This window comes from Mus musculus, chromosome 12 (assembly GCF_000001635.26).
Source record: "Mus musculus strain C57BL/6J chromosome 12, GRCm38.p6 C57BL/6J".
In the NCBI taxonomy this organism is placed as follows: Eukaryota; Metazoa; Chordata; class Mammalia; order Rodentia; family Muridae; genus Mus; species Mus musculus.
The window spans coordinates 111631089-111656927 of record NC_000078.6 but is presented as its reverse complement, the minus strand read 5'-3'; the positions used below and the strand labels follow the sequence as shown (position 1 = coordinate 111656927).

At 43.9% G+C, this 25839-nt stretch overlaps 1 protein-coding gene across 16 annotated transcripts in view; it reads right to left on the bottom strand.

Annotated features, from left to right (window-relative positions):
• Window positions 1–700: 700 nt before the first annotated feature.
• Window positions 701–25839, bottom strand: part of Mark3 (MAP/microtubule affinity regulating kinase 3) — an 81723-nt gene continuing 56584 nt past the window's right edge. For 3 of the 16 annotated variants that reach the window (XM_006515511.4, XM_006515513.4, XM_006515519.2), the window contains 7 exons: window positions 23094–23311; window positions 16888–16991; window positions 10080–10238; window positions 9200–9457; window positions 4944–4970; window positions 3494–3538; window positions 705–1658 (listed from right to left, as the gene is read on the bottom strand). In XM_006515511.4, the coding sequence (XP_006515574.1) occupies window positions 1313–1658; window positions 3494–3538; window positions 4944–4970; window positions 9200–9457; window positions 10080–10238; window positions 16888–16991; window positions 23094–23311 (1157 nt within the window). In that variant the 3' untranslated portion in view covers window positions 705–1312. Of the gene's footprint in view, window positions 1659–3493; window positions 3539–4943; window positions 4971–9199; window positions 9458–10079; window positions 10239–16887; window positions 16992–23093; window positions 23331–25839 lie in introns of all 16 variants that reach the window. The other 13 variants (NM_001370744.1, XM_006515517.4, XM_030246568.1 and 10 more) reach the window with 9 other exon arrangements.

Below are 25839 nucleotides of genomic sequence, written 5' to 3'. Positions count from 1 at the left end.
CTGGACCTAGAGTTACAGGTGTTTGTGAGCCACCATATGTGGATGCTGCAGTTAAACCCCGGCCCTTGGCACACGTAGCATATGCCCCTAACCACTCAGCAATCTCTCCAGCTACTAAGTTTTGACTTCTTGTTGTTGACTGACTGCTGGAATGTAAGTTTCGAGGTCTCTGGTCTACGTTTTTATTCATCCACGGTGTCTTGTACGAGTGTGTTTTGAGCACGGCAGACAAGACAACAAACAGCTGTGACTTAAGTGCTAGTCCAGACTTCATGCCCTAGGTAACAACCATCTAAAACAGCAGTCTCAATGTGACAATTTCTTCGTGACATTAAATTGTTAAACTGAGTGTCAAGTTCATTACCCTTGCCCCTATATCTGAGCATGTAGGTGTTGGGGAGAAGCTGTAGGTCGGGTTCTTTGTGAATCACAGGGAGGGCGAGGATTATCAGGCACCATGTAGAAAAAAACCACCTCAGTGAGGCCAGAGCCCCGAGGACTGAGCAGCCACCCCCACCCTCAGGCACCAGGAGGGCTGGGAGACAGTGTGCTTGAGATCTAAGTGCTGGGCTCTGTACAGAGCCCGCAGTGCTCCAAGCTTCACACACATCCTCTGCCACTACTCAGCCCAACGGGAGGCAGCAGCATGCTTCGGGTCTGTCTTAGGCTGAGGCCTCAATAGAGCAGTAGGAGACAGTGCAAGGTTTTACTGAGAAAAAGTGAATTTTTAATTATCTTGTGAATCTACTTAGAAAAACACACACAAGCAATGTTCACAACTATAAATTTAAACCTTTTGCACTTAAAAAAAAAGCAAAAAAAAAAATCACGAAACAAACACAAAACCACAGGCATGAACTGTAAACCTGTATTAATTATCAACTAGCCTTAAGGTTAATTCTTAGCAGTAATTCAGTTATTTTCCTTCTTGGCAACTGTAATGTTTTAGCACCAAATGATCTCCCACAGAGGGACTAGTAAAGCTGGCTGCCGTGTGAGGAGCCGCTTCCAAAACAGTGCTCCCCACACATCATCCACTCACACCACACAAGGAGCCGCGTGCAGATGGTGTTACACTCTGACTCCCAGGGCAATGGAAACAAGACAGAGGCACGGGGTCACAGACTTTAATGTAGTGCATTCGTAGAGAAGGCCAGCCTTCGCTCCCAGGCGCGCTCGCTTTCATCCTCAGACTTTAATGTCATGATTTAGAAGATGCAGACGTTATTGCCTAAATATTACTCTATACATTTCCATCAGTGCTCTGGAAAACACCTTAAATTGCTACTTAATTTACACCATAATTACTGGGTTACAGCTTTAGCTCATTGGCAATTTTGGAAGCAATATTTTTGAAAGCTATGGATGTCCCTGATATCCGCTTAAACCGGACTCCATTCAGAGACAGTCTTGGCAGCTTACAGACTTCCATTTCCCACTGTACCAGGTTCTCTGCGTGCCCGTCGCCATGGACACAGAAGAGCAGGAAGCGCTCCCTCTGCTCGTAGTCGCAGTTATTGGCGTCCAGCACCTTGCGGATCTCCCGCATCATGTCACTGGGGTCCATGGAGCTCGTGGTCTTCATGCTCCAGGTGAAGCGCAGGGAGCGGGGCTTGGCCTCTCTGTTCTCATCCTTCTGCTCTGAAGACACATTGCGACTGAAATGCACAGGGCAGTGTATGAGTTTTCATTTACTGGAAAAAGAACCTTATTATTATTTTTTTTTAACCTTAGCTAGTTATCAATTCCTTCAGCTCAAGTGACAACTGATCCCATGCACAGCCCATTTACCAGAGGCATACACCTGTATCTCCAACCCCTAAACATAAAGAATGCACACAAAATTCTACCTGGCTGCAAAACGTCCAGGAGCCATCTGTACTGGAAACCTTTGAAATCAGGCTTAAGAGAGCCCCACTGTCCTTAGGGTGGGCGCAGACCAGCACTCTTCTGCTCTAACACACACAGCCCCTCTATTACTAATAGCATGCTTGCCACGAGTGCCACAGAGACCAGTGCTCAAAGGCTGACTCGGTGCCCCCAGCTTGGGGCTCCTGTCTCTCGGTCAGATGCTGAGTGCACAGGTAGGCCATCCGTCCTGTCACCAGCATCTACCTCACCGTCTCTAACTCCTACTGCTTCTCTCCTTGTTACAGATCTAATTTCATCACTGGAAATACCAAGGTCATGTTTCCCGGCTATCAGTTGCTCAGAAGGCTGAGAAGGAAGGATCGCAGGAGCCACGAGCTTGAGGGACCTGAACGACAGTGAGGCCCATCTCAAAATGGGCAAACGGAGCACCACAGACACCCACAACTTAGATGATCTCATTTTAATGAAACAGGGAAAAATGAAATGCTACCGCTCGCTTGTCTGTGGAGAACTGAAATGACTGGTTTGCACAAGGTGAGGGCTCAGAGCGCAGTTCAATTGCTACCTTAGATACTTCACAGCTTACAAAGGCAAGCACAAGCCTGGCAACATTCTTGGGATCCAGAAACCTTATGTGAGGAGGCAGACGCAGCACAAAAAAAAGATATTCATGGTAACGAGAAACAGGTTTGGGTTGTTGCTTGCTTCGCTTCCTCCCTTCCTTCCTTCGACAGCAGGGTCTCATGGAGCTCACTCTTGGCCTTGAACCACTGGCCTCCTGCTGTACTTGCCAAGTGTATGTGCCACCATGACTGGCGAGTTTTTGTTCTGAACAGAGATGATGCCACAAATGCAGAGGTAGGAAAGTGCAGATTGCACTTAGGACCCAGCAGACTGTATCGGAGTGACACCCAAAAGCGCTGGCCTAGCTTACAGAGCACTTGCACAGCAAGCCTTGCTTGCTCTATCTAGGAGGCAGGTTCCAGTACTGCCTTCCTACTGTGGATGGGACAATACATAGCTGGAAAGGCAGAGCTTGCTCTGCGCCCACAGGGACAGGCCTTGGGGGAGACTACCTGCTCACCTCAACTCTACCTTAAAGGGAAACCTACACAGTGCTCAGGGCCTCACAGAGACAAGCAGTAGGTGTCAAGGAAGATTTTCACTGGAACCATAGTGTCTCACCACAGCCTGTACTGGGAAGAATAGTAGGAGGCCTACCATACAGACATGGAATCCCTGAGCCTATCTGTGATTCCAGATGCACACAATGAGAGCTACACAAAACCAAAAAGCAGGCAAACAACCCCTATAATCATCATTTAAAAAGAAACGCCATCTCAGCCCTCCTGACCTTACTCAAGGCATCAAGAGACAAATGGGAACTGAGGGTGCTTAGGAAGGCGCTCCTGGCACACTGCTGCCCTCTTATGGCTGCTGGGGCAAAAAGCAGTCTCCTAGGTCCAGCAAGCAGAGCCAGCAGCCTCAAGATCATTCCAGAACCAGAACCTCAACACAGTACCAGGCCCACTATACTTGAATGAGTAAGCATCGGTCATCCCTGACATGACAATGAGGTAGGTAAGTACTTAAAATATTTGAAGTAAAAGTCTTCCCTCACCTTGAGCCCTCATATCTCCCGTTCCTCTCATATTCAGTTGGAAGTCTCAATGGACAGAACGTAGAAGCAAAGGAAAGTGGAAAGAGAAAAGAAATCTTACAAACTGGTATACAACCACTGTACATCAACAAAAACATTACACAGTGAATAAGTCTAGGCATTTTTCAGTTTCTGCTGAACTAATTTAACAACCTCCTCCTTCTCCTCCTTCTCCTCCTCCTCCTCCTCCTCCTCCTCCGTGTGACTCAGTTGGTGCTATGTTCTTAGTGAGGACAGAGCTGTGCAGAGGCAGGCTGCACATTCAGGAGAGTTGTCTTCCAGCTCCTCACACTCACGGCTTTGGACTAGAGCTGTTCTATGTTCTAGTACCGCTCTACAGAGCACAGTTCCCATTTAAAAAGAAATGGAGTTATCAGTAGACCTCCATATTCAAATATAACAGATTTGTGAAATGAAAAATTAGCTATTTGGGAAGATCACTGAAAACTCATCATGGCACTTGCATCAAAACCAACACTCTGCAGTTCAACATAGAGAGCATGTTTCATAAACAGAAAAATGCAGCCACAGGCAGACAGGAACTGTACCTTTTTCCTCTCTCTGCCTCCCTCTCTCTCTAACGGGGGTCTCTTTTATTAGCCTTGGCTAGTCTAGAACTCAGTAGAGCTCCATATGTAGACTAGGATGGTGTTGTCTGCCTCCCAGGTGACAGGTGACGAGTGTGAGCTATCACACGGGGCGAGGCTGTAACCTTAATAGCAGAGCTTCTGCTTTATACGTGCACATTCCAAGAACATCGATATTTTTGGTCTCTTATTGTCAAAACCAAAGATATTACCCCAACTGGAGCCAAGTTACTACCATGCTCTAGTCAAGCAATGACACATGCTTCCCTTATTGAGAAGTGGCTTAAAGGAACGAACGCTGTACTGGACATTATGCCGGGAAGTTACGGGCTCTTGAGTGTCTACATGTCCATCTCCAACATCGGAGGTGGCCTTTGCCAACTCGATCCTCAGTAAATAATGGTAATGTCACACAATTGTCACTTACCTTCTGCATGCTTGCGGCTAAATCATTAATTGTACACTGATTACTGAACATATCATCTTTACACAGGGGCATGCTCAGTGTTATTAGTACCAAGACAGATTATCTGGATGCTAAGTCATTCTACTGAAGAAAGAGAGTGCACAGGGCATGCACAGGCCTTTGTTGAGTGGGTGCTGCAGTGCCTTTAAAATGCTCATAGAGTTAATCCAGTTCTTTCCAGTTTCCTTTTAAGGAAATGAGGATTTAGTTCTTAGCAGAAAGTTTAGTTTTAACGCAAAGAACAACAAAAATAAACAACAACAAAAAACAGGACCAAAAGCCAGACCTGATGTTAATTGCAGGAGCTGTTGGGGGCGGGGTGAGGACTGGGGAGTAAGTGTACATATAGAAGTCCTACCTTTTGATAAACCTGAATGACATGTTTCTAAAAAGAAATTAAGCCAAAAAAAAATTAACAGAAAAGACTTTTACAAATTAAACAGAAAATCTAATTATAGAAAGAATAGAAAAAACAAACAAAAACAAACATCAGGGCTCCTCTTCTGGTCAATATTAATAAAAGCAGCATTTGTTGAAAAGTAAAATTATTGTAAACATTTGAGTGTGGTTCTTAATTTGAAACATAAAAACTTGTTTAGCCATAGTAACTAAATTCATTACAAAAATCTTTTAAAACAAAACTCAGTCTTTAAAAACTATCATGAACAGTGTGTGTGGTGGCACACGCCTTTAATCCCAGCACTTAGGAGGTAGAGGAGGCAGGTGGAACTCTGAATTTGAGGCTAGCCTGGTCTACAGAGTGAGTTCCAGAGCAGCTAGGCTATACAGAGAAACCCTGTCTTGAAAACAAAAACAAACAGACAAAAACAAAACCCCAACCGCCCACAAAACCCAACCAAGCAAACAGAACATGATCATGATCACAGTCATGCTACTGCTGACTTGCTGTGTGTATCAGAGGCTGGCCTTGTATCTGCAACCTGCTTCCTACCTGAGTGCTGAAATTACACATCTGCCACCACGCCTGCAAATTCAATGTCGTCTAACAAGTACTTTGGGATGTACATGTAATAAATACCATTTCTCAAATGTCTACAGATTATCTAAAGAGCAGAACTCTTGCTTCTGTTGCATAAACACACAAGCTCTAATTACAAGTCGTTTAGACATGAAACGGATCATCACTGAGCGATGTGTGATAGCATGGTCCTACAATCTAGCTCGACAGTGGTAGAAAGTGCTGTAAATTTGGGCCCAGTCAGGTCTATTAATATCAACTTCCAGAGCCAGTGCTGCATAGCAAGATCACGTATTTTAAAAAGGGGGTAGGGCTGGTAATTCTGCTTGGTAGTGTTTGCATAACATGCATGAAAACTCTGGGGTTCATCTACAGTACTTCATGAATGGGGCATGACTGGGCATATCTGTCTTGAAGGCCATCCTTGGCTACATAGTGAGTTTGAACCCAGCCTGGGCTACAGGAAACCATGTCTCAAACAACAACAAAACCAAACTAAAACACAACAACAAATTTAAAGAGGCGTATATGCTGTACCAAACAGAATCTGACAAGATCTTTCTCACAACAGGCACCTCTGGGCAAGTGTCAGTAGGAACAGTCAGTCCAGTGTTATAATGGACACACACATGACGGTGTAACACAGTTTTTGAACTTTTCCTTTGGGGTTTATCTTTGCACTGCTTTTAGGGAAGTTCAAACTCTTGCCCTTGTCATCTGTAACTGTGTTGGGCGCCATCCACAGTTATTCTAGAGTGCATGTAGCCTGTGAACCAGAGGGTGGACACACTTGCTTAGACAGAATGAAAGGTATTCCATTATAGTCTATGTTACAGACAACTAACTGCTGTCCACATCATACAGACCAAACAATGGTACCCAGCAGGATAAACACTATATAGAAGACTGTGCATGTAAAATACTCTTAACTAGACCCCACAAAAATATGTATTATTTCAAAATGATTCCCAGTCCCCACCCCCCTCTCCCAGCCCTGGAGATCTGGCTCAGGCCTTCTGGATTACATCTCTGAACTACATGCCTAGACAACAAGGTTGTATGAGGTGTATGAGGGTTTTGCCTGTATGTAAGGGTAACAGGGCCCAAGGAAGGCAAAAAAAGGTGATGGACTGTGTAGAGCTGGAGTAGGAGACAACCTCAGCAGACATGTGGGGTAAACATGGGCTTTCATAAAGTGTAGTGAGTGTTTACCCTGAGCTAGCCCTCGAACCTCTTACAAAGTTTTTTTTTTAAAAGATTTATTTATTTATTATATGTAAGTACACTGTAGCTATCTTCAGACACCCCAGAAGAGGGAGTCAGATCTCAGTACAGATGGTTGTGAGCGACCATGTGGTTGCTGGGATTTGAACTCAGGACCTTCGGAAGAGCAGTCGGGTGCTCTTACCCGCTGAGCCATCTCACCAGCTCACGAAGTTTTTAAAATACACTTCAATTCCTGATTTTCTAGTTAAGTCAAAAGGTACTGATGACATAAAACTTACATACTTTTCTTAATTTTTCTTCCTCCAAATGTCTTTTAATATACAAATAAGGTGGAGGAAAGATAGTGGAAAACAGACTGAAGACCTACACTATGCTTGGGATCATGTGGACCGATCCGAGGTCCTGTGTCTGGGCTGGAGCTATATACTGCCTGCAAGGTCTGGCAGATTGGTTTATTTTTAAGAGTGTGTGTGTGCGCGCAGTTACACAGGTTACATACAATGTGCATGAGCCCGATGTTACATAATATACAAGTATATATGTATAGGTAGAGAATAACTATAAAGTCAGGTGTGGACTTGAACATCTTTATCACTCTAGCACTAGGGAGGCAGAGTAGATCTTTGTGGGTTTGAGGCCAGCCTGGTTTGCACTGCAAATTCTAGCACAGCCAGGACTACAGAAGACCCTGTCTCAGACACTGAAGAGAGCCAGAGCACTTGCTCGTTCACAGGACCCAAGTTGATCCCCAGAACCCACATGATGTCCCACAATCATCCAAGATGACAATTCCAAGGGACCTGACACTCTCTTCTGTCCTCCTCCAGCATCAGGCATGAATGTGGTACACAGGCATGCATTTCAGCAACACTTGTACACATGAAATTAATAGATCTACAAGAAAACCAGCCGGGTGGTGGTGGTGCACGCCTTTAATCCCAGCACTCGGGAGGCAGAGACAGGGGAATTTCTGAGTTTGAGGCCAGCCTGGTCTACAGAGTGAGTTCCAGGACAGCCAGAGAAACCATGTCTCAAAAACAAAAACAAACAAACAAAAAAGAAAACCAAATCCAAAACCACCACCACCAAAAAAAAAAAAAAGAGAAAAAAACCCAACCAACAAACTACATACATAGCTACCTCCCTATGTATTTTAGCACAAACTAGCCTTCACATATTAGCTGATCTTTCGTCTTTAAAAACTTTTTCCTCCCCCCAGACAGAGTTTCTCTGTGTAGCCCTGGCTGTCCTGGAACTCACTCTGTAGACCAGGCTGGCCTGGAACTCAGAAATATGCCTGCCTCTGCCTACCAAGTACACGCCTTTAATAACATTTTATGTGTATGCTATCCACTCATATAATATGCCTGTGTGAGTGTGAGCACACGGCCCACAGGGGAAGGTCAGAGGGCAACTGACCATCTCGACAACCCCATTGCGGCATACCGCTGTTTGTTTCCTGCTTGGATCTATGTGGTGTGTGGGCAAGTGAGCTCGGAGGCCAAAGGACAGAATCAGGCATTTTGCTCTCACTCCTGCAGACAGGATCTTCCTTTTCCTCCCTCCCTCCCTCCTTCCTTCCCTTCCTTCCATGTATGGGTCTTTTGTCTGCACCAAGCACACCACACGCATGCTGTACCTATGGAGGCCAGAAGAGGGCATCAGAGCCCCTGGACCTGGAGCTGCTACGTGGAACTGAGTTAGGCTAACTGAGAGCTGCTATGTGGGCACAAAAAACTGAACCTGGGGCCACTACAGGAGCAGCTCAACTGTTGAGCCATCTCTGTAAGCTCCTAAGATGGGGTCTTTACTGAACGTGAAACTAGTGTAGCAGACAGTAAGCTTCAACAGCTGCCTTGTCTCTGTCCACCACAGTGCTGTGGTCACAGGCTTGAGCAATGAGTCTGTGGCCGCATGCTTATCTAGCAATCATTCTTACTTACACCTATACAGCTCCCAAGTGCTGGTATTTTAAATCACTGCAAATTACCAAAAGAGCAAAAAGGAGACAAGTTGGAGGGTTCTAATGACACTCAAATGATTATTGAAGTGTCAGTTTTAGGGGCTGGCGAGATGGCTCAGTGGTTAGGATGCTTAGTAACAAGCCAGACTCAGGGGAGAGAGAGATTCTTGCGGGTTTAGAGGCATTCACAGTGACACTGGTTTTCTTGTGACTGCTAAACTGCAATGGGTATGCCATGTGGATGGATGTGTGAACAATATAAATCAAAACTGAAGAAGAATAATTCTTCCCAAAGGCTAGTAATTCTATTTTAGAACTCTAAAAGTCTAAGCACATGAGCTGAGAAGACTGCAGGGCCCAGGCAGCAGCCTCTCAAACACCAGGAGGGGCATTTACTTCTCTCGCTGCTGTTGTTGCAACAGAATCAGCATCATGTGACACTTACCTTCTTGTGAGTTTGGAAGTTAATTTACTAAAAAGATTAGTGGAACCTCGGCTTCGAGTCTGAGACAGCGGTGTGGCTTCATGGGACAAGCTGGGTGAGGCAGGTGGGCCATTATATGTTGCGGTTCGCCGCTCCCGAGGTTGGCCATGGAAAGTGCTACGGCTGGCTGTGCCCCTTGGAAAGCGGATGCGATCTGGGGTGGTCGCACTGCTAATACTGTGGGTTGAAGCAACTGGAGTTCTCTCATCTGGAATAGCGCTAGGACAGCAGAAAAAAAAGACATCTTTGTTCCCAACATGACACAGGAAGACTTACAGGCACAATCTATCTGTCACACAGTGAAGGAAGCCAGCCACTGTGAATCCAGGTCTACGGGACTTGGAAGGAAAAGCTCAGTCGGATATGAAAGGCACGGGACAGGAGACAGCGCAAAGAATTTAGGGGTACAGTGTATGTACATTTTCAAGATCAAGATTAATATTCGGTGGAGAATAGCTAACTCAGCTTCCCCCACTACTTCCCTTTCAAGCTGCTTCCACACAGAACTGTGACAAAAGGAAAGAAAGACTTGCATGTGAAAAGAACAGCCAACCAAAAACTTCTGGAAGCACACAGATGGTATAAATATAAAATCCCACATGCTGAAAGCAGGTTGGAGAGGGGTTTCTTATGCCCTCTGCAGTATGCCAAGGCATGAAGACAGGCACCCACACCCACAGACACCACAGATACAACGGGACAGGATGTGCTTAACTAAAACTGTATGGAGGAACAACACCTTGCGAACAACTGCAACAAAATCTGGGACCATAAAATCCACAGCACAAAACTAAGCAGCAGTGGGTACACATTAGCTTCACGGGAGTGTGCATTTTCTTACATAGCCTTGAAGGTATCGCCTTCACTGTCTATTGGAGGTAACACCATCTTGGGGTGCCCAGAGGCTGACACGGACATCGACCTCTGATGTCTTAGCCGACAGGTAGATGTGGCACAGAGTGAGGCAGGGCTAGCTGCGTAAGCGAACACTTCTGTCAGGCTGGGAGAGGGTTTGGGTTCAGGCAGAGGCAGAAACAACAGTGTGATGGAACAGTGACCAAAGAACAGCCTGCTGTCTAACACACCCCCTCTCCCGAGATCCTTGCACACCTCCTGAGATTAAAAGTCTCTTTACCTTGTTTGGGGTCTGGGACAATTGCTGACTGCACTGTAACTGGTTTTGCAAATAGCAGCTTAAAAATCTCGTTTTCTAAAGAAAATAACACTTTTATATGTTTGACTACTTCTATATGTGCTCTCCAAACTCTGCCTAAAATAACACATCCTAAAGGAGATGTCTCTATATAAATGTACTGGTAAAAACTTGGCGCTAGCACATGGTACCTTTCTCCTGTATCCCTTGAAATGAATGACTAAATCATGGACATACTAGTCATTATAGTCAGAGCATCCTATGGCATTACATCACAGTTTAGAACCTTCCTATCCAGAAGACATCTACTCCTCATAAAGAGCACTGAGGCCCTTTTACCAAGACGGGAAAGCTCAGCACAGGACCACTTATGGACAGAGTGTCAGAGTGACAGAAAGCCTTCAGTATTACCTTGACAACAGCTTCAGACACACCACATAGAGTCGGCCCCTCGGAATTGGTTCTCTTTTAGCCTGGCTTACGACAAGTTGTTAAGATCCCCTGCCTCTGCTTCCCAAGCACCGTCATTACGCACACGGACCGCTCTGCTTAGTCTCATTTTAAAAATCTAATAGGAATAGTGTTTTGCTCCTCTTTTTTCCCAAGACAGGGTTTCTTTGCACAGTCCTAGCTATGGTACAAGTTGCTCTGTAGACCACACTGGTCTATTCAGAGAGCTCTCTGCCTCTGCCTCTGCCTCTCCAGTTCTGGGATTAAGGGCGAGCACAAGCACCCTCCCCACCGCCCCAATAGCATTTTTCTCAACATTCAAGCAGAAGGAAACCAGCAGTCTACAAAGTGTCCTGTGCTAACCCTAACCCTGAATCATCTGGGAAGACGGACTCACAGTTGAGAAAATACCTCCATAAGACTGGCCTATATATAGGCAAGTCAGTTAGGCATTTTCTTGATTAATGACCGATGTGGGAGGGCCCAGGCCACTGTGGGTGGAGTCACCTTTGGGCAGGTGGGTGGTCCTGGTTGTAGAAGAAACCAAGCTGAGACACTAGTAAGCAGAGCTCTTCCATGGCCTCTGCCTCAGTTCTTGCCTCCAGTTCCTGCTCTGATTTCCTTCAGAGATAGCTTGTGACCCGTGAGGCTAGTGATGACCCGTGAGGCTAGTGATGACCCGTGAGGCTAGTGATGACCCGTGAGGCTAGTGATGACCTGTGAGGCTAGTGATGACCCGTAAGGCTAGTGATGACCTGTGAGGCTAGTGAAGGGAGTTGGAAAACAGAAAGCTGCTGACAATGTAATTGAACAAGAGGGCCATGCTCCAGCTCCAGCAAGCAGCAGAACTTGGTAACTTTAACCATGTAGCTTTGGCTTTAGAGTGAAGAACATGAGGTACTAATGGGACAATTGATGCTGGTTAAGAAATTAGTGGTGCCGGGCAGTAGTGGCACACGCCTTTAATCCCAGCACTAGGGAGGCAGAGGCAGGTGGATTTCTGAGTTGGAGGCCAGCCTGGTCTACAGAGTGAGTTCCAGGTTAGCCAGGGCTACACATTGAAACCCTGTCTTGAAAAACAAAGGAAAAAAAAAAAAAGAAATTAGTGGTGATTAAGGGGAGACCAACATCACGGAGGTGAAATCTTCTGGGAAGTCTTTTCTGTGAGCACAAAGAAGCTGTGTTCCAGAGATAGCCACGGTTGTACCTCTTGCTGCAGCTGTACTTGGTAATGTGTAAGAATTACCCAGGTGGTACGGGTTTTGAAGGCATGAAGGAGTGATGGAGAACAGCTGAGGCTTGGCATTGTAAGAGGACAGTTAAGGTGATGAAGGTGCAGCCTTAATTGCAGGTGATGGCCCAGGATTGAAGGGGTCATGTAAAGGATTTGACCTTTGTCATTATGAAGAAAGCCTACCAGAAGCTATTGGTGAAGCCTAGTTGCAGTGGAAGACTCCAGTGTACTGGAGATGCCAGTACCATGGGATAATCACCAAGAACAGCAGTAGCAGTGGAGTGGAGTCAAGCAGAGCCTAGAGTGCTACAGAGGGCAGAGCTGGAGAAGTGACCCAAGCTGTTTGTAGGAGCCCAGAAGATTGTGTGTGGAACTCAGAAACTGGGACAAAAAGCTGTGATGTTGAAGACTCCAAGATGTTTGAGATGCCAGAGCTGTGAGATACCTGCTGAGGAAAGCTGCTAACAGGGAGTGGAACCAGCCAAAGAGAAAGAATTGTGCTGCAGTCAACAAAGCAAAAAAGATGGACATCGGGCAAAAGATGGAGATGCAGAGTGTGGAGTCTGGTCTTGCTTTTATCTAGGATTTCCTCTCTGCCATTTTGGAATGGTAATGTATATCCTGTGATGCTGGAGGTATGTGATCTGCTTTTTATTTTGATTTTATAGGGGATTACAGTTAAGTGATTGGATGAATCTCAGAAGAGACTTTGTACTTTTAAACATTGGTGAGACTGTTGTAGCCCATGGAGACTTCTGAAGTTGAACTAAATGTATTTTACATTACATGATGGCTAGGTATGGTTCCCACAGACACATGTGTTTGAACAAGCCTATAAGTGCCAGGGAGTGGAATGTTGTGGTTTGAATATGCTTGGTCTAGGGAGTGGTATTATTAGGATGTGTGGCCTTTTTGGAGGAAGTATGTCACTGTGGGAGTGGCCTTTGAGACCCTCCTCTTAGTTCTGACAGTCCTCTCCTGGCTGCAGTTAGGTCAAGATGTAGAACTCTCTGCTCCTTCTTCAAAGCCTTGTCTGCCTGGATGCTGCCATGCTTTCTTCCTTAATGATAAAGAACGGAACCCTGAACCTGTAAGCCAACCCCAATTAAATGTTCGTTTTCTTTCTCTCTCTCTCTCTCTCTCTCTCTCTTTCAGATTTATTTTATGTGAGTACTTCTGCAGCTGTCTTCAGACACGCCAGAAGAGGGCATCAGATCCCATTACAGATGGTTATGATCCATCATGTGGTTGCTGGGAATTGAACTCAGGGCCTCTGGAAGAGCTTGTCAGTGCTCTTAACCGCTGAGCCATCTCCCCAGCCCAATGTTGTTCCTTTTAAGATTTGTCTTGGTTATGGTTTCTCTTCACAGCAGTGGATCCTGGTGACCAGCCTAGCATCACATTATTTTCCCAAGGAAGGCATCAAAGGGGTTTCAGGGGCAAAACTTGGTTTTGTGAGAGTAAAGTTTGCCCATTTTTGGTAATATTTACCTTTCTTTAACTTTTTGCTGTTGTAAGGCAAGAAGCTGCTGGCTTCTGGTAAATTAACTCCTGCTATACAGCAGCAGGTGATTAAGAAGAAAAAAGACTTAGTTGCTAGGTGTTTTTCTACCTGGCCCAAGGACCTCACTGGTGAGGAGAGAGGCTTAGAACTTTTTGTGAGCCAGAAAGAAAAGAAGAGAAAGAATGAAATAAGAAAATTCCTGCACTAAGAAAACATCCACTCACTGTGACAAGGCTGAGGAGAGCCACGCCCACTCACACCCTGGGCTAAGCAGAGAAAGGCTAAATCACTTCTCTTCTGTCCTGAGTACTTGTGCTTTCCTGGGAAAACTGGTCACATGGTTTTCCAAGCCTTTTACATTCCATAAATTCATAGCAAGTTCAAGACAACAGTTCATGTCATAAATTGATAAGACTTAAGGGATAACAACAAAATTGTTTACATGCCTTTCCATTAAGACTAGTAACTGACTAAATATCCATTATCTTCTAGACCCATAAGTTCATTATAAGTTTAAAGCAATTTTTATGTCATAATTCAGTTTTGTCAAGAGACAAATCATCTGCCTTGTGTCTTACTAGTTTTGAATACCTTAGTCGATACTTTATTTTTGTCCTGTATCTATAATAAATTGTGCATTCCAAGTTTATGACCTTTAGTTACCAGATAGTGGCCTTATTCCTATCCTAGCCTAGAAGGTTTTCCTTGATTGTAAATGTGTTTTCTTTCTTTCTTTTTTTAAAGGAAGATTTATCTATTTATTTTACGTATGTGAGTACACTGTAGCTATATAGATGGTTGTGAGCCTTCAAGTGGTTGTTGGGAATTAATTTTTTTTTTTTTTGGTCTTTGGTTTTTTTTGAGACAGGGTTTCTCTGTGTAGCCCTGGCTGTCTTGGAACTCACTCTGTAGACCAGACTGGCCTCGGGGAATTGAATTTTTAAGACCCCTGCTTACTCCATTCACTCCAGTTGGCCCTGCTCACCCAGTCCCTACTTGCTCTGGCTATACACTGTAGCTGACTTCAGACACACCAGAAGAGGGCGTCAGATCTCATTACGGATGGTTGTGAGCCAACATGTGGTTGTTGGGATTTGAACTCAGGACCTTTGGAAGAGCAGTCAGTGCTCTTAACCGTTGAGCCATCTCACTAGCCCCATTGGTTACAATTTCTTTTTTTTTTTAAAGATTTATTTATTATTTATTATATGTAAGTACACTGTAGCTGACTTCAGACACATCAGAAGAGGGCGTCAGATCTCATTACAGGAGGTTAGGAGCCACCATTTGGTTGCTGGGATTTGAACTCCGGACCTTTGGAAGAGCAGTCGGGTGCTCTTACCTGCTGAGCCATCTCACCAGCCCTGGTTACAATTTCAATCTGTCATTTGGATCTTAGGCACCTTGCTGTATGGATGGTTGCTGGACACCTTCTCTATACTAGGCCTGGCCGCTAATGTGTTTTCAAGTCTGCTTTCTTATCCTAGTGCAATTAGCCCATGACACATGAAAGTTTATAGAGCTCTAATTGCCGCTTTTAGAGGGCTCAAAATTACTTGTATAAATTTAGGAAATTTATAAAATCATTAGTAAGAATCATGAAATAATTAATTTGTTTATGCAACTTTACTACATGAGAGTACATCTGTGTGCTGATCTGCAGAAAATCTGACTAATAGGATGGGCTAATAGCCCAGGAATCATTAGGCTATGTAATAGTGATAGGAAAGCTGTAACAACAGCAAGAAGCAATCCTGGGAGATCTTTTGGGGCTTTGCCTCAGAACTCACCATCGTAGCCGTGCAAGATGGTGGGCCATCTCCAGAAAAACTCAATTGCTTTTCCTAAATCTCTTTCTAAATGACCTGTGACAACCGAAGCCCTAACTAAGACAATGGTTAACTTAATAGGATCTAGAGTCACTTATGAGACAAGTCTCTAGGTACACCTGTGAGAGATTACCTAAAGTTGGTTAACTGAATTTGGAAAACCACCTTGACTGTGGGAAGACACCATTGTGTAGGCTGGGGTCCTGATTACCAGCTGACCACAAACACTCGTTTCTTTGTATCCATCCAGACTTTGGGTGTAACATGTGCAGCTGCCTCACACTCCAGTTGCCATGACCTTCTAACACGATGAACTATACCTTGGAACTGTAAGCCCAATCAAGCCCTTCCTGCTGCATTTTTAAAAGGCATTTTGTCCTAGCAGTAAGAAAAGTACAAAATTAGTATAGATCTTTCTTAGGCAGTCAGGTCACTAGTACATACACTGTCTAACTAATAGGATCAAACAGAACCTCCAATTCAATAAAACAAATCAATGTCATGAGACAGGTATGGCAACACACACCTGCAATCCCAGTCCTCGAGGGTAGAGACAGGAGGATCAGGAGTTTCAAGCTTTCAGTAAAAGAAAAATGGTGACTGTCAGCCTGACTGCATACTTCTCACCTTTCCTACTGTTGATGCAGTGCTGGTGACTGAACCTCAGGGTTTCATACATGCTACAGCAACATGCCTTTTCAACACACACACACACACACACACACAAACACACACACACACACACACCCCTGTTGATACTAAATATGACTAGAGTGGTCAAGATGCAAACCAGAGGCCAACAAAAGATAACTTGTCTCGGAGTTCTCTCATCTGCTCAGTCAGAATTCAGTGTATTCTATATAGATTAGGTATTTAAAACCAAATCCCACCAACTGGACTTCTTTTCCTTCCCACCCCTCAAATCGACAGTACTCCATGGTTCCTGCAGCTACCTAATCCCATTTTCTTCCATAAACTCTGGAAAGCTGTTTGCATGACTTCACTAGTATTTCAAGGACTGCAAAGACAGACTGACTCTGTGCCCCTAGAGTCTGAGGAGGAGACTACGCTGGCACTGGCCACCTGCACCTGGGAGCAGGCTGTTGACCTTTCCCTGCGCTCTCATTCTGGGTGTGGCTCCTGACCTCAGGCTCCCACCTGCTTCTCTTTCTCTCTAAGCTGTTAGTGTTAGCATCCCCTAGTCAACATGGTCAGGAAATGCTATCGGTCCTTCAGAAACTCCCTGCTTTGACCCTAACTCCTCCTTGTCACAACTGCTGATTATAGGGGTAGAGGCTCTGGACAAAGAGAGAAATCTGGAGTCCTAATATCTTGCTAGAAACTAACATTTAAAGTTTACTTACCTTAAAAGAATAATTGGTAGCCATTTGAATTATAAATTGATTATAAAAGTGAGAAGTAACACACTTTAACTTCTTTTGGGAGAAAACTCTTTTTGCCAATAGGTAAATTTCACACCTGTTTTCTTTGCCGTTCTGAATCACAGAATGTCTGTCTGCTGCACATCTCTCGCTGCAAACGTAAGTGTTCCGCCGTGTCATCCCACCAGATGCTGTGTTACTCTGTAAGAAAGGAGCATTTTTACTTTGGACTATTTGGTGATAAGTATAATTTAGTAAGAACCACCCTCTTCCCCCACCAGAAAAAAAACCCCAAAAAACAAAAAAATATACTAAACACTATTTATGCAAATAAAAAAAAACCTGTAAGAGAGGTGCTGTCTGTGCCTGGAGGGTAGAGATTGGTGTCTGCTTTGTTTCTGAATTATTCTCTACTGACTGAGGAGGTACCTGAACTCAGAACTCTCAGACTGAGGCTGGAGTATTTAGCCAGCTTTTCCAAGGGACATCCTGTCTCTGCCTTTACAGTATTGAGACTATAGGCAAGTGGCCACACCCATCTGGGTTTTATGTGGGTGCTGAGGCCCTGAACTCTGGTACTCACACTTGGGTGGCAGGCAATTTATTCATTAAATCATTTTACAAGACTAACATAGTCGTTTATAAACAAACAAACAAACAAACAGACAAATAAAAAAGTGTCCATGCACACATATGTGTGTTCGTGAGGATGCCAGAAGAGGGCACTGGATCCTCTAGAGCTAGAACTATGGGTGGTGGTGAGCTTCACACCCATAGGTATTGTAGGTATTGGGAACTAAACTTTGGTCCCTTGCAAGAACGGAAAGCACTCTTAGCCAATGAGCCGTCATTCCAGTCTCCTTAAAATTAAAACATGACAACACATTAACAGACGAGCATAGAATAAGTATGAACAACAACAACAAAAAAGTATAAAGGACCAGGACTAAAGAGAGCTCAGCAGTTAAGAGCACTCACTAGCTGCTCTTCCAGAGGAAATGATGAAAAGACTGCTGGTCATTAAGTAAATGCAATTCCAAACCATAAGCTATTACTGCAAACCTGCTACGGATGGCTACAATAAAAAATGAAAATATAAGGACCTTAAGGGCAAGGCACTTTCTGAGAAGGACCCAAGTTCAGATGCAAGCAGCCCAGAACGCATGTAGTAGAACGCATGGAGTGAGTGTGCATTTGCAAGCACATCCTGGGGGCATAGATGGAGTCAGTGGATGCCTCAGACTTGCTGGCCAACCAATCAAGCTGAGTTCTAGGTTTAGCAAGACACCGTGCTGTGTCAAACACAAGTTGGAGAGTAACCTCTGACCTTCACATGTACACTCGTGTGCACCCGGGAATACATACATGTATATATACCACACATGATAAACACAGAAGTGTGGATAGGAGTCAGAAGGATAACTCATTTACTGCTGAAAAGAATTGAAAACAAACAGTTGGCAGTTCCTCAAAGTTAGATCTAATTACAACACAAGCCAACAATTGCATCCCTAGTTAGGAACCCAGGAGAAATGAAAACCTAAAACCCAGCCTTAGTGTCACAGCTGTCATTCCAGCACTTCTGAGGCTGAGGAAGGAGAACTGCTAAGAGTTCAAGGCTACCCTGGACTACATAGTGAGACCCCATTTTGGTTCAACGTCTAGGACCCACAGGTAGAAAGAAACATCTTTCCAAAGCTGTCTTCCGACCTCTCTAGGCATGAGGATGTCTGACCTAATCAGTGAGCGTCAGGGGCAGAGGTTCCTCCTCCTTCCACTGTCAACCTCGGTCCTTCATCCTCATCCACACAGGCAAGTGTATGCACAAGCATACACCGCACACAGACACACAGAACAGAGAACTCTAGGCCACAGACATTTTATACAAATATTTACACTGTCACTCTTTATGTCTAACAGGTAGAAACAATCTAAACGGCTATCATCAGATGGTAACATTTCATTCCTCCTAAAGCTTGAGTGCTAGTCCATTGCATATACGGACTACAATTCATTGGATTGTACACTGTGGCTGTCTCAGACACACCAGAAGAGGGCATCAGATACCATGACAGACGGCTGTGAGCCACCATATAGTGGTTACTAGGAATTGAACTCAGGACCCCTGCAAGAGCAGTCTGTGCCCTAAACCACTGAACCATCTCTCCAGTCCTTGAAGTTTGTGTGTGTGTGTGTGTGTGTGTGTGTTTTGCCTACATGCAAGTCTGTGCACCACGTGTGTAAAGTGCCTATGGTGATCAGAGAGGGTATTAGATCTCCTGGAACTGGAGTTACAGGAAGCTTTGAGCCACCACCATCTGTATGATGGGAAGAATTGAACCTGTGTCTTCTGGATAAGAAACAAGTGCTCTTAAGCTCTGAGATAACTCTCTAGCCCCAATTTATGTTATTTTTAATTATGTGTCTACTTATGAGTACAAGTACTGGCAGATGTCACAGGTAGTCGGTACACATGGAACCAGAGTTACAGATGGTTGTTATTCACCTGAGGGGTGCTGGCAACCACATTCTGGTCTTCGGCAAAGACTCTTCAAACTACTGACCCATTTCTCCAGTCCCTTCACCTTGAACTCCTTGATCATCCTGCCTATACCTTCCAAGCACAATGATTAGGGTTATCCACCACCACACCTAGTTTATGTGATGCCAAAAACTCAACTCGGGACTCTCCCATGCTATGTAAACACTATCAACTGAGCTTTATTTTCGTTTTTGTTTTTTTTTTTTTGGTTTTTGTTTTTGGTTTTTCAAGACAGGGTTTCTCTGTGTAGCTCTGGCTGTCCTGGAACTCACTCTGTAGACCAGGCTGGCCTCGAACTCAGAAATCCACCTGTCTCTGCCCCGCAAGTGCTGGGATTAATTAAAGGCGTGCCTGGCTGAACTTCATTTTCTTATTTATTTATTTAAGTAAGATATGTAAATACACTGTAGCTGTCTTTAGACACTCCAGAAGATGGCATCAGATTTCGTTACAGATGGTTGTGAGCCACCATGTGGTTGCTGGGATTTGAACTCAGGACCTTTGGAAGAGCAGTCGGCTCTCTTAACCGCTGAGCCATCTCACCAGCCCCCTGAACTTCATTTTCAACACCAACCACAACATTAAAAAAAAAAAATTGTGATTTTTGTTTGTTTTGAGACAGAGTTTCACTGATGGCCTGGAACTACAAACCAGGCTGGTCTCAAACTCTCAGAAACTTTACCTGCTTCTGTCTTCCCAGGGCAAGGATGAAAAGCCACTGCCATCAACCCTGGTACCACACAGCAAAATAAAATTCCTTAAGAATGATATGACAAATCAGAGTCAAATAAACTTAGTGAACCTGTAAGGGAGGTGTGGGCAAACCTGCAAGACTTACACAACCTGCTTTCAAGACGTGACACAAACAGCAAGCGTGCCGAATGTGGTGGCACAGCCTTTAATCCTAGCTTTTGGACCGCAGAGGCTGACAGACAGATCTCGAGTTTGAGGCCAGCTGGGTCTAAAGAGCAAGTAAGTGAAAAAATTGTTTTAAGTCAGAATTTCTCTGTGTAGCCCTAGCAGTCCCATAACTCACTCTATAGACCACAGGCATCTGCCTCCTGAGTGCTGGGATTGAAAGCATGTACCACCATCACTAGGCAAAAAGATTTGGTTTGCTTTTTTGTATGAATGTTTGCTGCATGTATGGCTGGTGCCTATAGTGAACTCTGGAGTTAGAGAAAGTTGTAAGTTAACATGTGGATGTTGACAACTAAACCCAGGTCCTCTGAAAAAGTAGTAAAGGGATTTCTTTGTTGTTGTTGTTGTTTTTAATTTAAAGATGTGGTTTTTTTTCTTTTAAAGATTTATTTCGTGAATGTGAGTACAGTTGTCACTGTCTCAGACACACCAGAAGAGGGCATCGGATCACCATACAGATGGCTGTGAGCCACCATGTGGTTGCTGGGAATTGAACTCAGGACCTCTGAAGAGCAGTCAGTGCTCTTAACTGCTGAGCCACCTCTCCAGCCCAATCACAGAACTTAGGTTGTTTTTTTTTTGTTTTTTTTTGAGACAGGGTTTCTCTGTGTAGCCCTGGCTGTCCTGGAACTCACTCTGTAGACCAGGCTGGCCTCCAACTCAGAAATCCACCTGCCTCTGCCTCCCAAGTGCTGGGATTAAAGGTGTGCGCCACCGCCGCCCAGCCAGAATTTAGTTTTTAAATTTAGTGTTTTTTTTTTTAAAAAGATTTATTTATTATTATATGTAAGTACACTGTAGCTGTCTTCAGACACACCAGAAGAGGGAGTCAGATCTTGTTACGGATGGTTGTGAGCCACCATGTGGTTGCTGGGATTTGAACTCTGGACCTTCGGAAGAGCAGTCGGGTGCTCTTACCCACTGAGCCATCTCACCAGCCCTTAAATTTAGTTTTTAACTGGTGTTTTGCCTACATGTCTGTCTGTCTGTCTGTCTGTGTGTGTGTCAGATTTTGGAGTTATAGACTGCTATAAGTTGTCATATGGGTGCTTGGGATTGAACCTGGTCCTCTAGAAAAGCAGTCAGTGCTCCTAACAACTGAGCCATTTCTCCATGCCCTCAATCAAAATTTTTAAATGACGATAAAGCTTTAATATATCATGAGTGGATAATGTGCAATGATACTGCAAGAATGATTGGGAGAGAATTTCTGACGTTGCTCTCACACTCTGGATGAACGCACCTCAACAGTCCATAGAGCAAAGGCTCATCCTAGGTGCGGCCGCTGGATGGTAAGGGAGATTTAGGAGGCGGGACCTTGTGGGAGGTGCTAAAGTCACCAGAAAGTGTCCATGAAAAGTGTGTTGCATCTCTAGCTCATCTAGTCACTTGTTTCTTACCTGACAAGTAAAGGAAAAGTTTCTTCTTTCACATGCTCTGTGACAGGCTGCCTCCACAACCCTATGGATGAAGCCATACACCTAACTCACTTTGGACTGGAACTAGCCCTGAGCTCAAATCTATCTTTCCTCTTTTTAAGTTAATTGCCTCAGAATTCTGCTATAGTAACATGAGTGTTACTACAATATTGCTGTTACCTATATTATTCTTTATAAACAGTAAGTGCTGACCATTGACCATCCTCAGGGAACACTTTCAATGTGTAAATAAGAGACACAAGGTGAAAAGCCACAGGAGGAAAGAGCAAACGGCAATGATCACTGCCATCAAACACGAGAGACTACGTTTAGAATGCAGGAGACAGAAATTAAAGTACAAAGCCACACTTCCACTTGATAAGGCATGTTGAAGCCAAAATGTAGGTATTTTTAAATGTTTTATTTTGATTAAACACAATGCCACGGACGAAACGATCACGAGCCCTTGTGAACTCCTGACTCAAAACATAATGCGGGTTCCTCTCTGAGTTTTCTATGGGTAGAAGAGGCTGCACTCCTGTAAATTTTGTGTGGGAAATCAACGCTGACAGATAACTTCAAGTCTGTTCATTGCTCTGCAAATTCTGCCCAAAATTACTTCTATGAGTACTAATAATTAACATGTTATGTCAGAAAGAACCATCTCCATTCACGAGAGAAAGGTTCTTAGAACTAAATAGACTGCACTTACTCTCACAAACAGAAACTACTGGCTGAGGGAACTGTACTCGAGTTAAGGATTCAGAGCTGTATAATTTAGCATACCCATTATGTAACGTTTCTTCCCCTGCAGTTTAGCTAATCCATAGTCTCTGGTATCCAGAAAAGTCTCAGGGAAAACTCTCTCCCCGAGGACAGACAGACTGCTGTCTGCACTGCCACTTCTTTGTGACTGCCTCTATCACTCAGTGTGGACACAACTTACACAGTCTCTGAAGAAATGGCATAGTGCCTCTGACACACAGGATCTGAGTCTCAGCTCCTCCAGAGCTTACGGGAAAGAAGTCCCATTGCAATGGTGTAAGGACTGGGCTTCTAGCAGGTCATTAGTGTTTTATAAATGGAAAGGTCCCACGTCCTCACCTCTGGAGCAGAAAGACCATATCCTTCACTAGACAATGAACATGCCTGTGCCTTGATCCTAGACTCTCCAGCTTTTAGAACCCAAGTGATACACTTCTGTTCCTTATAAATATGTCTCAGATACTCTGTTAAAGCAGTAGGAATGAACTAGAAAAAAAACCCAGGAATTAAAACAAAAACATACAAACAAAAACCCTCCAATGTAGGCAGGGAATGGAGAATGGAATGGATGGATGCAAAGATATAGCTGGTTTTGGCTGGTTCTAGCTGGTTCTAGCCCCCACACACCTGGGACTGCCTTCCTATGCAGGTACTTACACTGGGCACAGCAGGGCTTTTCTTGCGCTCAGGGATATCGGCTTTATTGGGATTGCCTGCATTCCCAAGCATGGGACTGGCAGGAGCAATCCCCTTCCCTCCTACAGCACTGCTGCTTGATTTTCGGGAGGGAATTCCATCTTCTTTGAGGTCACTATCTGCAGTGCTGGTCTGACTCCTCTTTGGATATGCCACAACTGAAGGAATAGCTGGTCCAGCTACAATAAAGAGTTCATTCTTTAAAAGACAGAATGCAGTTCATATTTTATTCTGTGAAAATTAACATTTTGTAAGATCATTTAATTTTTTATTCATCTATAACTGTAAGTAGTAAAATTCTCTAATTTGTTTTCCATTTGATTCTTATTTAAATATTCTACTTCTTAACATGAGTGCAAAAAATTAACAAGTTGAGCGGTCTTTGGAAACAACTTAATACTGTGTCATTATCTAGAAGATCACTATCAAATTAACTAGATGCACAGCAGCATGCAGAACAAACTACTCTGGTACAATCAAGCACATCACATTCTTTATGTATGAGCTATTCTCATCTTGTGGGAATAAGCACAGATATTTAGATAAGCAAGAATCCAAAGAACCGTGGTCTTTTTGGAATGCTGGAGAGAAAACGAGCATAGCCATGCTTTAGGAGAGCACATCCAAGGAGATCTTTAACTGGACTCCTCTAGTTTGCCACCTAGAGGCCCCAGTGTTAACACAGGTGTCCTGGAGTTCAAAACATTGGAAATGGATTCAGAGCTACTATAAACATTAAGATACACTGCCCACGTAAGATCTTCAAAGTACAGCACCAGACCTGTGCTATGGTGCTGTGCACCTATCACCCCAGTACTTAAGAGGTTGAGGTAGGAAAACCACAAGTTCCAAGTTCCAAGATAGTCTAAGTTCTACAGCAAGACCTTGACTTGAAACAGAATAGCAACAAACACACAGAGAAGACATCTTAGGTCTCCTGAAAGAAGGGTGACTATTTTCTGGACAAAAATCTAAATGGTAGCTGTATTAAAAAGGATTGATTTATGAGAGACCATTAAGTTAGCTCTCAGATGTGCTATTGTAACATTTAAAACTAAATCAGTCAAGCACAAGATGATGTTGTCACTGGCACTTATCTGTCTTCTCATTATCATAAGGTCAACTGACACCGAAAACCATTTCAACATTAGATTCGACATTCTAAATGCAAACAGATAACTGTCAAATCTGCAACCTCCTTTGGCTGTGTCTGTATACGTTACACCCTTCATCTTGCAGTTTCGTGAGTCTCACGTGACCATGCTGAACCACACCACCTGATACACCTCACTCCTCTAACCACTTCTGTTACCCTGTCAGTTTAAGAATATTGTTTAAATATAATCAACGGTACAGAGCTCAAGTTTTTTTCCAGAACAGGACTTCTCTGTGTAGCTCTGGCTGTCCTGGAACTTGCTCCAGACTTGAACTCACAGAGAGAGATCCACATGCCTGTGGTTCCCAAATACTGGGTGGGATTAAAGGCATATACCGCCACTGCCTGGGGTGAAGTTTTTTTTGTTTTTGTTTTCTGAGACAGGGTTTCTCTGTGTAGCCCTGGCTGTCCTGGAGCTCACTCTGTAGACCAGGCTGGCCTCGAACTCAGAAATCCACCTGCCTCTGCCTCCCAAGTACTGGGATTAAAGGTGTGCGCCACCACACCCGGCTTGTTTTTGTTTTTTAATTAATTTGTGAGAAAACACACACACACACACACACACACACACACACACACACACACACACACACACTAACCCTGAGTCATCTTGCTGGCCCAATGTATTTTTTCCTTTCTTGGCTGGCCTGTTTTTTTTTTTCTTTTTAAAGATATATTTATGTGTATGAATATTTTGCCTGAATGTAAGTATGTACTTCATGTGGATGCTTGGTGTCTGTGGAGGTCAGAAGGCGTTAGATCCCCTACAACTGAAGTTATGGATGGTTAAGTCAACTTGTGGGTGAGTGTGTATTGAATTCCAGTCCTGTGTAAGAGCAACAAGTGCTTTAAACAGTTTGAGCCATTTCTCCATTCTCTGAGTTATTCTTTCTGCTTAAATCCAGTCCCTTGACATATATCCAAGTTGTGTGTAGAGGTAGTCTGCTTTTCTTTTCTTTAAAAATTAAAAGAAAAAAACAAAAACAAACAAACTCACAAAGCATTCATTCATGTATATGTATATACATGCTATGGCATACATGCAAAAGACAGCTTGTAGAAAGAGCCTCTCCCGTTCCACTGCGTGGGTTCCATGTACCAAACTCAGGTAGTCAAGTTGTCAGCATGTCACCTGCTGCATGAGTCAATGTGTTGAGGATGGAGGTCAAGTATAAATGTCACTTTAGAGTATACATTTAGAGACTTACTTATTTATGTGTACGTGTGTTTGCCTTTGTGGATTTATGAGCAACATGTGCATGCAAGAGCCCATGAAGGACACTGCACTGCCTAGAACCACAGTTACAAGCAGTTGTTAAAAAAACACATGGGCGCTGGGAACCAAACTATAGTGCTATATGTAAAAGCAGTTGAATGTATGTTCCCTTCAGGCCTGTGTATCACATATGCATGAATGAAGTGGTATTCTCAGTAAGTATTAGTATAAAGATAATAAGATGTTTTTATAGTCTAAAAGGGCTATTACAAGTAAGAAATCAATTTGAAAGCATAGTCTTAGTTCTATGTCCTGTAGTATCAAAACTTCAGTCT